Source organism: Zonotrichia leucophrys, chromosome 1 (genome assembly GCF_028769735.1).
Source record: "Zonotrichia leucophrys gambelii isolate GWCS_2022_RI chromosome 1, RI_Zleu_2.0, whole genome shotgun sequence".
NCBI classification, from domain to species: domain Eukaryota; kingdom Metazoa; phylum Chordata; class Aves; order Passeriformes; family Passerellidae; genus Zonotrichia; species Zonotrichia leucophrys.
In genome coordinates this window covers 83,366,427-83,379,755 of record NC_088169.1, presented here as the reverse complement: position 1 = coordinate 83,379,755, position 13,329 = coordinate 83,366,427, and the positions used below count along the sequence as shown (strand labels likewise).

Sequence of the window (13,329 nt, the reverse complement as noted above, 5' to 3'; positions counted from 1 at the left end):
GTGACAGATTATTTCAACACAATCTCTAGGAAGAGAAAGTGGATATATATGATGCCAAAGTGACTTGGGGCAGTGACTGCTGCCCTGCTTTTAATTTAATTTTAAAGTGCTTACTTAAGAATATTAAAATGACCAAAGAATAGGAAGAATCAACATTTTTTAATCTGAGAAACAACCCAATATTTCTGAATCTTACCACATTTTTTGACTCATTAAATCTAAGTTTAATGACAGGCTCTCATACCTATTCAGATTCATGTGAAGAATAACAATCTGCTAACTCTATCTGCTCTTCAGTTATTTCAAGAAGCAAAGGTCTGAAAGCTTCCAGTGCTCTGAAAAAATACTTCCTTTTAATTTTTACGTGTTTATATTTTGATATTTAGTTATAGAAAAATTTCTAAGCAAAATCCTCACTTTTATAATTCTGGAAATATTTTTTTATACTTTTTACCTCAATTTTCAATTGAAAAATTATTTTTAGTGTACTCCATTTTCCTGTTGCACTCATTTTTGTGGGAAAAAACCCAGTATTTCATACATAAGGCTAATAATATGCATTCTAGGACATTTTATAGAACACTTCTGTGCGTTTGGAGGAACTGAATGAGCTGCATAGAATGAGAGATATTGCTGACTATTTGTGACATCTCACTATGGAATTAACAGGGAGTGTACATTCAAGAGTGATACTGTCTTACTGGCCTTTACAATTATTTTACCTAATTTTTTTGGAGATTGTGCATAAACTCCAGTGAGTTATCTTTGCATATACTTGCTCTTTGTTATAATTTGGGGTTTAAAACTACTGAAGGCCCAAAGCCGTTAAGACATAAAAGGGGAAAAACCCCTTGGTGTAAAATCAACATCTCCAAGCAGTTACACAGTTTTTCAGTCTCTGAAAAGAAAATTTAATCAAGTTTATTGATGTTTAGGTACAGTAGGTCAGATGTAGAGAGACATTTTCTAGGACTTTAGCAAAGACAAGCATGCATCAATATTTTTGTTCAAGCTATAATGTATCCTATCCAACAGAACCAGCACCTCTTGGGTACCCAGCTATGATGTCAATAATTTCCCGGAAATGTGATGTTTCTCAGAAAAAAATAGGCGCAAGACAGGGGAATCAACTGCTGCAGTGGTGTTCCAGAAAATGTGGCTGAGCAGTGGGAGGCAGATGGGGAAACTAATTTCAGCATCTGCAGAGGGAAGGGAAGTAGAGATCATTGCCGTGGAGCTACTCTGACTTTGTATTGGTTAGCAGGACCAAAAATTAACATGCACTAATAAGGATAGGGTATCACTGGCTAATTCTGTCCTTGTGTAGGGACAAAGCCTTAGGTCCTTGCCTGACCAACCCAATAACTCTGTACTAAGCTACAGCTGAAATTCAGTCCTTGTTGGGTTCAACAGGGGGCTCCTGTAGACTCTAGTCAGCTCAACCAGCCCCAGCGAGGGGCCCAGCAATAGCCTCAGAGAAATAGGCATAGTTGCTCTGGATTTCCACAATGAAGCTGACAGAACAATTGGTCTTTTTTAAAAGATCTTTGAAATATGAGGTACAGTGTGGTTTTGTCTGTAACGGCTTCCTTAAAATGTCATACACTTTTTCAGACATTTATTAACTCATTGGCAAAGCATGGTATTTTTGATTTAATAGTCAATTTAATATAGAACATTTTAAGGAGGTGGATGGCATTGCAATCTCATTGGGGTACTTCCCTTTTCCTGCTGCATTGAGAAAAGAAAGTCTGGACTACATACACTCTAAATATATTTTTAAAAATCTCCTGCATAAAACATTTAAGGGACAGACTGTATTTGACCAAAGGTGAATAGAAAGAAGCTGAGAATGTAATTTCGAAATGAAGCCTAAACATGCCCAGGGCAATGTGTCATTCTCTGGGACAGTCATGAACCCCAACCAACAGAGCTAAGTTTTTCCCAGAACCTTTTCCATCTCTGCTGGTTTGGAAGCTGTCAGATCTGTGACCAATCAGCATGACCATGCACTGCATGTCAAATTTTATATTGTCAAGAATGACAGTGACATCAGCCCTGTGCATGGGCAGCTGATGGGCACGAGGGTCCTGGGAGAGGTTACAAGCCAGGAGGTGGCAACTGTAGAGTAAGTCTGGGCTGGATGGGAGGAGGATGCCAGGAAAGCAGTCTGCTATCACCTGCTACTGTGCAGGGTTAGGGGTTAAGGTTAGTGATGAGCCCTGTATCAGCACAGTGCCTTAGCTCCTTGGCTGATTGTGACATAGACTCAGCACATGTGTGAAGCAGGTAACCCACAAACCATTGTACCTTAGACAACAAATATCCCCAGGCTTAAACAATGCCCACAGCAGTCCATAACTATAAAATTAGGGGGTCCTAATGTCCATACTCCCATGCCCATACCGATTTAATTTCCCAAAAAATTTATTTTCATCCCCACGATGACCAGAGGCTGTACCTGGGGCACTGGTCTTGCAATGTGCAGCTTTGTGCCTTTATATATTAGATGCACACACACATATGTGACAGGACTTTCACGTTCCTCAGAAAATTAATAATCTCCTCCAAATTATCTCGCCTACAACTTCTAGTAATGCTGCAGTTTCTTCAAGTCTTTCTTCATCCCACGTAATGCTATTTTCATAGAACTCTGTGATGACTAGACATATAAAAAAGAATTCTAGACAAGCCATCTTTATCCTTTCAGACTTCGTATATACTTATTAAAACAATTTATGGCAGTCCATTCTTTCTAGGAAGTCTGATCAGGACATAACTAATTCCAATGTTAGCAATCGTATTAGTTGGCAGTCTTATGTGTTCAGGCATGTTTCATACTGGACATTAGTATGAGTTTTTTCACGTGTGGCTTAGGAAAGACAGTTGATCTCTTCACTGAAATTTTCTTCTTCTTCCTCTTGACTTACTATTACCTCCTTTTTCCCCCATGACCTTTTTTCTTAGTTCTTTACAACAGTACAAACAAATAGTACTTTTTGATAAAGCCTAAATAATGTAACACATTCTTCCTGTTCAAAAAGAAAAATGGTAAAATCTGTAACAATTGCTAAAAAATGGTAAAATGTGTAACAATTGAAAAAAAAGTTGCAATGACTCCTTGCCATATGCTGCACAATAATTTCAGTAAAATATCACACATGGCTGTATAGATTGATCATCAATATGATGGAAGGTGCAGTTATTCTTTCTTATCTCAGAATGTTTACACCAGAGTTCTTTTTATAGTTAAACCATTATGTCCTATAAAAGTTCTTTTTTTCTATGCCAAGTAAATGATGGCCTGGGTGTTGCAGCTTTGGATGGATGCCTCTGACTATATTTTTCTCTTTTTCTCACCATTGCTTTCATCTTTTGAAACTTCAACAGTTCCATTTTTTAAAATCTAAAATTATGGCACTCATGTTAAAATTAAAAGCACTTTAACTTATGATTTTCCAATAGTCAGTGGATAAAATATAGAGACAGAATCATACATTTTGTGACACCCAGAGCTGCATGTTCACTCTTTCAGACTGGCAGCAGTGAGAGTTGAACGTAAGTAAGGGTCCTGCCACTTCATGTCCCATTCAGAGCACAGATTCCTGTAAACCTTTGCAGTATTTATCTGCAGTCACTGGAACGCTGAGGTGTTGCAATACCAAATCAACAACAGTGTTGTGACTCTTTAAATTAATACTCATGACTCCTAAGAGTGACTACCCCGAAAAAACTGACTCATAGAGGATAAAGTTAGTACAGCTGAAATCAGAGTTTGATTCAGAGACTCCAGGAATCCCATGGTGCCAGTACCATTTGGAACTGACAGCCTGTCAGCATCCCTGTTAACAGTTTTGGACTGTTAAGACAAGCCATTGCCATGCTCCTAAAATTCATAACTGGTACAAATAGAGCACCACAGAATACTCTGAATTCTAAAGAGTAACTTGCTGGAAAGGATTTTTGAAGAGCCATTCATGTAAGGATTACATATTGCATTCCTCAAAGAACAGAGATAAAGAGAAATCTGGTGCACTTGATTTAAAGATATCTGAGTCAACAAAGTTCCATATTTTTCCCTAAATGTGTGTTTATTCCATTAACAGTGGAAAAATCTTGAGCTCATTTTATCTGTCCAATAACTGCATTTTTTAATACATATATTATCTGTTAAAGCTTTATCTTAATTTGTATTCTGGTATTTTTGGCAAAGTAAAATAGAAATGCCTTTACCAGGGGATGCCTGGTTTTGCTTGGCTCATAAAGCCATTCATTTACCTGATATTTTCTAATCCATCTCTGTTGTGATTCTAGAAGTAAACTGGTGGTGAGATATCAAATTTTGAAACTTTGTTCTTGCCCTTGACTTCCTCTGTGTACATATTCTATTTAGGGTTAATTTAAGCATATTTGTGGAGGTGGTACCTGTTTCCAAGAACAAAACTTAAATATTGGTTGTATTTTCATTGTCCTCCAACTTTGACCAATCTTACTTTTCCCCCCCCCACCTTTGTCCTTTCCTATGATTGAAGAAGGGATAATAGATCTACAATTTCCATTTGCTCTGTGAAGAACTGCCCTTCCAAGTGAAGAATACAAAAAAACTGTTAAATAGTTAAATCCTGACTGTAGTTAAGTAATATGTAAGTTAATGTGGAGTTAGTTCCTCCATGGAAATGAAATTATCCTTAGGCTAGCAAACTGGTAGCCTAAATTTTTCTTTGTCAGGGTTAAATTGCTCACAATGCTACAAGTGAACGTTTTATTGTGTTGTGTAACTACATTCAGCTTTAGCTTTCAAATCAATATTTAAAACCAGACATAAGCAATAAGAGAAAACAGAGATCCACAGACGTAGTCATCTGTTGTAACAATTTTGGGACAACATTTGAATCTAGTAGCTAGTTTGGGCTTCCAGTTTTTGTTTTGTGTTTTTGTTGGGTTTTTTTAATCATGCTTAGTCTATGAATTTATACATCAAAATGCAGTTTAGATTTTAGTCCTGGTGATACCTATTCTCATTATGTTTTATGCATTACTTTTTCAGTAGCTGTGTATGCACTTGATTTAAAATTTAATCTACTTCAATAGAACCTTTCAGGCTTTTCAGTGAGCTTTATAGATCTGCGACAATGAGCGATTAAATACAAATTTCATGTTTTGCATTCTAGCCTTAAAATTCCTCTTGTATAAACATCTCCTGGTTTCAGCTGGTGTAGAATTTATTTTCTTCCTGGAAGCTGGAACAGTGCTGTGTTTTGGATTTAGGTTGAGACTAATGTTGATAACACACTGATGCTTTTAGTTGTTGCTAAGTCATGTTTACAGTAGATCAAGGACTTTTCAGTTTCTCATGCCCTGCCAGTGAGGAGGCTGGGGAGGCACAAGGAGTTGGGAGGGGACACAGGCAGGACAGTTGACCCCAACTGATCCAAGGGATATTTCATAACATATAGTGACATGCTCAGTATGTAAATCATGGGGTAAAGCTGGCTGGAGGACTGCTGCTGGGCACCGGCTGGATGTTGGTGAGTGGTGAGCAATAGCATTGTGCATCACTTGTTTTGCATATTCAAATTTATTATTGTTATTGGTAATACTATTATTATTGTTATTATATTTTTTATTTTTTCCCTATCCTATGTAAGCTGTCTGTTTCAACCCACAAATATTCTCTCCTTTACTCTTCCTATTCTCTCTCTTGTTCCACTGGGGCTGGGATGATCAAGCCATTCTGTGGGGCTTAGTTGCTGGCTGGGGTTAAACTACAACAAAATATTTTGCTTTCATCAGATTTCCATTCTAGCTGACTTGCCTCATATAACCTTGAAAGAAATTGAATACTGGTTGTCTGGAGCTGTATTTTAAAATATGATCTCCCCTGGATCAGGCTTTATAAAGAAACAACACTTTAAAAGATTTTATGTGTTTAGATACCTTAAACTTTTGCCCTGAGCCAATCTTGTATTCTGTATGAATGAAATGCTTTAGAATATTTTATTCACTGTGTAGGCTATGCATCCTGCTTTCTTAACAGAGAGGAATGTAGATATCTTCCACTGTAATTTATGTATTTTAGCATCTGCAATTTATGATGTGCTTGATTTGTTTTGTTGAGCTTTAAAATCATCATCATGTGTTCTATTTTAGGCCTTTAATTGGCATGGTTTTTAAAATAGTGTTGCCTGCTGTAAAGGCAGAATTTCTTAGCAGTTTGCTGCCGTGGTGGAGAGAGAGGATTTCAAGATCCAGGGGCAGGGTGCTGCCTGTGAGGCATACCCTGTGTCAGACCTGTTTCTCCATGAAGGAGTGGGACATGACGACACCCAGGACAAACCTGAGCTGCTGAGGCAATGGAGCTTTTGGAAGGTGCCAGTAGGCATGGCCTCTTTCACAGTTTCAGATTCCCATGTAGCATGATGATGTGATGAGAAGAGGCTTTTCATACTACTTTGTCTTCTCTTTTACACTCTTTGCCTCTCACTTCTCATGCATAATCTGCCTATTGTGCTCATGGTGTAGGGAAAAGGTATTGTAATCATCACTATAACCTCAGAAAACCTTATTTTTTTCTGGGATTTATCATTGATAAACATTGCATTCCACCCAAAGTGTAACACATTTACTTTTTCTCTGTACATACACTTAGAGCTTAATTTACTGTTGGTTTGATTTGGGAAGGACTCAAAGGTGGTCACCAGAGCTCAGAAATTCTGTGCATCTGTCAGAAAGCAGCTATAGGCAAATGAGAATGATCAGCTCTCTGCTGACAGGAGTTTTATTAGCAAGAAATAATAGCCCAAGCTAAGCCAGATGGACACTTAATTTCATTTTACTGCCAGAGCATTGTGGCTCATAGGTACATAGTTTCACACAAATCTGAACAGAACCCAACAGACTGAATCAGGCTTAAAGGAAGACTTTGACCTTGGATAACTTTGTATATTCAAACTTTTTTGTTACATCTTTAGTTTTCATTGGAGGAATGGGTAGCTAGTTTATTTTTATTCAGTTTTGATGAAGTCTATTTGTAACTCTGCTTTATAAGAATCTGTCCATATTGGTTTCAATTTGCTAGAGGAGTGAAGTAGTTTTCAAGAGACAGAAATGAGTGAGCCAGTAACTATTCATCCAGTGAGTATAGTCATGTCACATTTGTAGGAGAAGTGAGATAGATCAGATCAGGCATCGCTGAAAAAGCTTCACAGCTGGTAGATTAATAGCCTAGTTAAACTTATCAATTTAATAATCAGTTGAGAAATCACTTTTTTTTTTTTTAGCTATAAACCCATGAGTTTTCAAAATCTATTTGGCAGCTTATCCTCATAAATTGCCCTTTTTTTAAATTTTTTTTTTTTTTTTTACTGGCCATAGTGCTTTTATAACCCAAATTATGCCAGACTCCAAGCTACATGGAAAAGATAGAGTTCTGCATGTGGTGCATGAAGCTACTGTTGTCTGGGGCGCAAACCTGACCCCTCCACCACATCTCTGTGTCACAGCTTTCCACCTGAATGGCTTCTGTTCTCTACTCACTCACATTAACACATGTATGGTAAGTGTTCTATCTCCAGGTCTGAAGCATCCCACCCTTTACAGCCTATGGGTTGTCATCAAAAGTCTCTCAAAAAGCTTCACAGAATTCTTTGAACTCTTGTGTGACACTTCCCCTCCATAAGGGGCAGCATTTTTGTGTCTACAGGACATGGGGAGCATGATACAGAGCATCTCCAAACTGCCTCTGGGGAATTGGGAGGGAGAGCAGGAGGGCACTGGTGGCACAAGGGCACACCCAAGCTGTCAGCAGGTTATCCAGAGAGCCAGAGCTTTCCCCCATCCCTCTAGCAGGCCATAAATCCCACACGTCGTTGTGCTGCAAAGTCAAGAGGAATGGTTGGAGTCTGTCCTCCAGAATGCATCCTCCAAGCTCTTCCATGAAACTGGAGAAATGTAATGGATTCTTACACGTTTTGCTGTCTTGTTTCCTCTAGTCAAGAAATGCTAGCCTTGCAAAGTTCTGGCAAAAAATTATGCTGGCAATTCTTTTCTAGCTCATATTATGGCAGTGAAATTACTCCAATGTATTGATAAACCTGAAAGAATTCACTTACTATTCAGATGTGTGAAAGCAAATTGTTGTGGTAACGCATTGAGCTGTGCTCCTGAAGTGGCTGTGAAGATATGAATAGCCATGTTTTGCACTACTATGTGGAGGGATGGAATGTAAGAAAATAAAGTAAGTGCAGAAAGTAATCTCGCACCTGAGGAGTTGCAGCTGTACTAATCACCAAAGATTAGGAACAGACCTGCCCTTAATAGGCCACAGCTGTGTCCAATGAGAAGAAGAGCGCTACAAAAGAGGGGGGTAGCTGGTTGGGGAGAGAGTTGGAGTTTTTTGGGTGTGCTGTGAAAGAGTCAGTGCTGTGAGGAGTTGCCCATGAGAAATCACTGAGAAGGTATGAAACTTCTGCAATATGATGACAACACTACTACAGTGACCCTTTAGGATTAACTGTATGAGGATTTGTTGTAATACTTATTTAACGCCTGGGACTTATCCACTCATGTCCCTTGCAACAGTCTAACCTCAGTTTTACACAAATTGACTTCATCACATGAAGTCATAGAAGAATTAATACAATTGTAGGGTCCTATAATGGTTTGAGTTTGAAGGGACTTTTAAAGGACAGCTATTCCAACTCTCCTGTTTCTGATGAGCAGGGACATCTTCAACTAGATCAGGTTGCTCAGAGTCCCATCCAATATGACCTTGAATATTTCCAGGGATGGAGTGCCCACCACCACTTCGGGCAACCTGTGCCAATATTTTACCACTCCTACCATAAAAAAAATCCTCCTTCTATCCAGTCTGAATCTGCAATCCTCTAATTTCAAGCCATTGCTGCTTGTCCTATTGCTACCAGCCTTACTGAAACATTTGTCCCCATTTCTTTATAAGCTCCTTTGAAAGGCTTCAGTAAGGTCTCCCAGACCTTCCTTTCTCCATAGTGAACAGCCCCTGCTCTCTCAGCCTGTCCTCTGTTGCAGAGGTGCTCCAGTTTGTAGAGCATCTTTATGATTCACTCCAAGAGGTCCATGCTCTTCTTATCTTAGGACCACTGATATAAAAGGAGTAGAAGTATAAAACCAGTGAAGATAATTTTTAAAAAAATCACTTTTTCCATTTTTGTAGTAATGTGCATAGAAATTATCTGCATGCTCAGTTGAAAAATCACAGTATTTAATATGCAAAAAGTGCTGTAGCAAACAGTTCTGATTAAGTCTTAAAAGTTAAATGGAAGTGAGTCTGAAGCATGCTGCTAGAATGACAAAATTGGTTCATGTTATTTACCATGGTAAGATTTAAATGCAGATTAGCAATATTAAGTCGTCATATGTTTATTTAACTTGCAGGCATCAGTACATTGCAACAATGTCATACTCACACTTGGCCATATTCAGATTTGTATAAAAATGGATACTGTCATTTCTTAATGTAAAAGCAATTGCGTATTTGGTCTGATGGTCTCTTTTTAGGAAAGAAATGCATGAAAAACAGTTAAAGTAAAAATGCACTGGCTTGATCACCATGGCTTATTCTATGAAGGGAGGTGAGAGCATTTAGTAAAGCACAGTTTGTCAAGTTTTTTTTTTTTTTTCCCAAAACATTTTTTGTTGAAATGAAAGCAAAAACCAATCAAATTATTTTTTGGCTTTTTTATCACTGCCAACTCTTTTTAATATATTCTTGTAGTCTAGCTACAATGGCAGATGATGTCGGAAGGCTTCCAGCCCTAGTCCAGTTACATCAGCCATAAATTAGTCTTCTTTATAACCTCTGTAGTCTTCTTAATTCCATAGCAAGTGGTCTTTATATACTCATCACACCTTAATGTCATGAGTCAGTGCTTCAACAGATCAAGTCTGTGTGGTGAACCCAAACAAATATATTGGCTTCAAGCTATGACTTTCAAGGTTACAAATACATAACATGCAAAACATTTTTGCATTTTCAGTTATTGAATCAGTAAGAAATCTATCCTCATCATTGTTATTACCCTTCCTTTTCCTCTTGGAGTGCGAAATGTTAATTTTTGATTCCTAGCCTTTGAAAACATAAGAAATAATGTTAGATATTAACAGAATAGGGTCAGTTTCTGCACCTGATGCTGAACCTTAAAGCTAGTGGAAAATATAGGATATCTAATGAGCACAAAACTTTATAGATAAATCTACAACCACCAGAAAATGTTCATAAAATGCTGGGTCATGACAAAAAAAAAAATCAAGCAACTTACATTGAAAGTTTTTAATATATAAAGTATAAAGGTGATTTTTTTTTCTATTTCTGATGGTTGTTTTTCCTCTTAAAATGCAAATGCAGTCATGCAAGGGAAGTGTCTAAAACTCAGGCAGATATGAGATGCCTACATACTTTGTAAAGTGCTGCCTGGGGATTTTAATTTTTTTAGCTCTAGGAAACCTCCTGATAGATTTCCAAAGGAAACCCAATCAATCACCAAAGCTACTGTAATTCTAAAGAGGTCCTCCTCACCATAAATGGAAACAGGTAATTAAAAACATATTTAATATAATTATTTGGTTTAGGCATCATGTGCTGTATTATTTGCCCATTTAATAGATTCTTAGCCATTTCTCACTAAACAGAAAGTATTTAATTTATGCATATTAATGCATGCATGTCCAGAAAATAATAAGCTTTGATACATTTAAATACTGGATGTATTAAAACTAACTTTTACTGCTAAGGCAGAGTACAAGACCTGTGAGATGTTTCTCGCTGGCTTTTACCAGGAAATACTTGATAGAAGTTTATAGCAATAGAATATATCACAATAGACAAGGGTGAAATTAATCCTTTAGTTGCAGGTTGTTGTAAACTCGTGACATTCACATACCAGCTTTAATTTCCTGTAATTGCATATTGGTGAAAACAGTCTCTCTATCTCACAGAAAAAAAGTTGGCACTGGAAAAAAATGAGTGAGGAAACACTGTGTAAATTAGGGTGATACCTGCTAGTGTGTGCACCAGTATGGAATGCAGCATTTCTGATGGATTTTTTCCATCTGAACTTTTCAAATGAAAGGAAAACTGGAGCTAGTAGAACTCCTTCCATTGTTGGGCACGTAACTGTTATAAAATTTTGTCTCTGGGAAGGGAAGAAAACCTCAAGTAATCTACATAACATACAAGCATGTGAATAGGAAAATCTGTGGTTTTGAGTATTAAATCTATGAATTCAAATTTCCCCTCTGCTCCTAGTGGTTTATAACAACAGTACATGTGTGTACACTGATAAAGGGACTCTCTTGTGAATTACTCCTTAAAATAATAACACATGGGCCAAAAAATGTGTATAAGCAGTGTTGCTTAAATCCACAAAATGAGGAAACATTTTTCTAAATACAGTAGATTTTGATAGCACTACTTAGCCCCTGGAAAAGAAAGATTAGTGACAGAATCTATTTGCTGGAGTTGTAGATTGGCCAAAAATACAGAGCCATGGGAAATTCTTGACAATTTCCTCCCCATCCATATGAAATACAGTGTGTCACAAAAACACACTGCTGAGGCTCCCAGCATCTCATAACAACAGAAAGCACTGCCATAATTATCTCTGCAACATAATGTATTCTGATTACCTATGTACAGCAATTATATAAAATAAGAGAGCTGTTAATGTGCTATCACTGAGATACAGAGCTCATGTGAATAATTTATGTAGAATGGAGTAGGAAAGTGCCCTCTTTTAATTAAAGGTAAACTCTAGAACATTCTCAGAACTCCAAAGATTAAAAATTGCCTCCTAGAATAGAAACATGGAATACTTTGTGTTGGAAGGGACCTTTAAAGGTCATATAGTCCTGCTCCTTGCAATGAGCAGGAGCATTTCACACTACAGGAGGTTGCTCTGAGTCCCATTCAAACCTGGCCTCGAGTATTTTGTGGGGTGAGGCATCCACCACCTCTCTGAGCAACCTGTTCCAGTGTTTGATTACTTCTTTCACCTAACTTTGGAATATAAATATGGCTTTTCCTTTTTCCTTAGTGGCTACTAGCGTGTGGTTCTTGCCTTACTTTCTTCAAAGGAAATTGTATATGTGGCTTTTTATACAATGTGAATATTTTTGCTGTTTTGCTGGATTATGTCTTTACCAGGAAAGTACTACCTATAGGTCTGTTTGAAATCCTAGATTTTAAAGGAATTAGTTGAATATCTTCCCAGCCTCCTTCATTCAAGAAAGCCATAGGGACTGAGTGCACTCTCAGCAAATTTGCAGATGACACCAAGCTGAGCGGTGCTGTTAATACTCCTGAAGGATGGGATGACATCCAGAGGGACCAGGACAAGCTATAGAACTGGCCCATGGAAATCTCATGAGATTTAACAAGATCAGGTGCAAGCAACCCTGGTTATCAGCCCAGGCTGGGGGATGAAGAGTTCAGCACAGCCCCATGTGAAGGACTGGGGGTGCTGGTGTTTGAGAGGTGGGACCTGAGTCAGCCATGGGCACTCACAGCCCGGAAAGCCAATCCTGTCCTAGGCTGCATGCAAGGCAGCATGGCCAGCTGGACCAGGGAGGGGATTCTGCCCCTCTGCTCCACTCTGGTGAGACCCCACCTGGAGTGCTGTGTCCAGCTCTGGGGCCCCCAGCACAGGAAGGACTTGGACTGTTGAAGTAAGTCCAAAGGCCTTCACCATGCTGATTAGAGGGACAGAGCACCTCTCGACTATGAGGAAGGACCAAGAGAGTTGGGTTTGTTCAGCCTGGAAAAGAGAGGCTGGAGAGGGACTTGGTACAAATGTAGTAACAGGACAAGGGAGAATGGATTCAAGCTAAGAGAGAGTACGTTTAGCGTACATACAAGGAGGGAGTTCTCTGCTGTGAGGGTGGCAAGGCACTTGGATGGGTTGCTAAGAGAGGTTATGGAGGCTCCATCCTTGCAGGTGTTTTAGGCTGGGCTGGATGGGGTTCTGAGCAACCTGGGCAGGTGGTGAGTGTTCCTGCCCATGGCAGGAAAGTTGGAGCTAGATGATCTTTGGAGTCCCTTCCAACCCAGACTAATCTATGATTCTATAACTCTGTGATTGGAGAAATAGTTTTCCTCATGTGAGGGACAAATCTGTTGTGCTAAGGGTGTACCGGCTTTTTTGTCCATCACCAATATCTTAGGAGTTTAAGCTGTTTTCTCATTGTACTGGATCTGAATCAATGAAGATTTCAGAGATAAAGGCTGAGTAGTTGAGGTGCATGTCTGTAGAGAGCAATGTTGAATATCTGGGACATGTGTCCAGAGTTTTCACC

General features: G+C 38.6%; 1 protein-coding gene across 24 annotated transcripts in view; it reads left to right on the top strand.

The window, feature by feature from the left end:
- Positions 1 to 13,329, top strand: part of DLG2 (discs large MAGUK scaffold protein 2) — a 990,031-nt gene that overhangs the window by 427,984 nt on the left and 548,718 nt on the right. Inside the window, exon 1 of one of the 24 annotated variants that reach the window (XM_064719699.1) lies at positions 5,477 to 5,528. The exons of the other annotated variants lie outside the window; for them this stretch is intronic. Coding sequence (XP_064575769.1) covers positions 5,523 to 5,528 — 6 coding nt within the window. The 5' untranslated portion in view covers positions 5,477 to 5,522. Of the gene's footprint in view, positions 1 to 5,476; positions 5,529 to 13,329 lie in introns of those variants that run through there. 24 annotated transcript variants of the gene reach the window in all.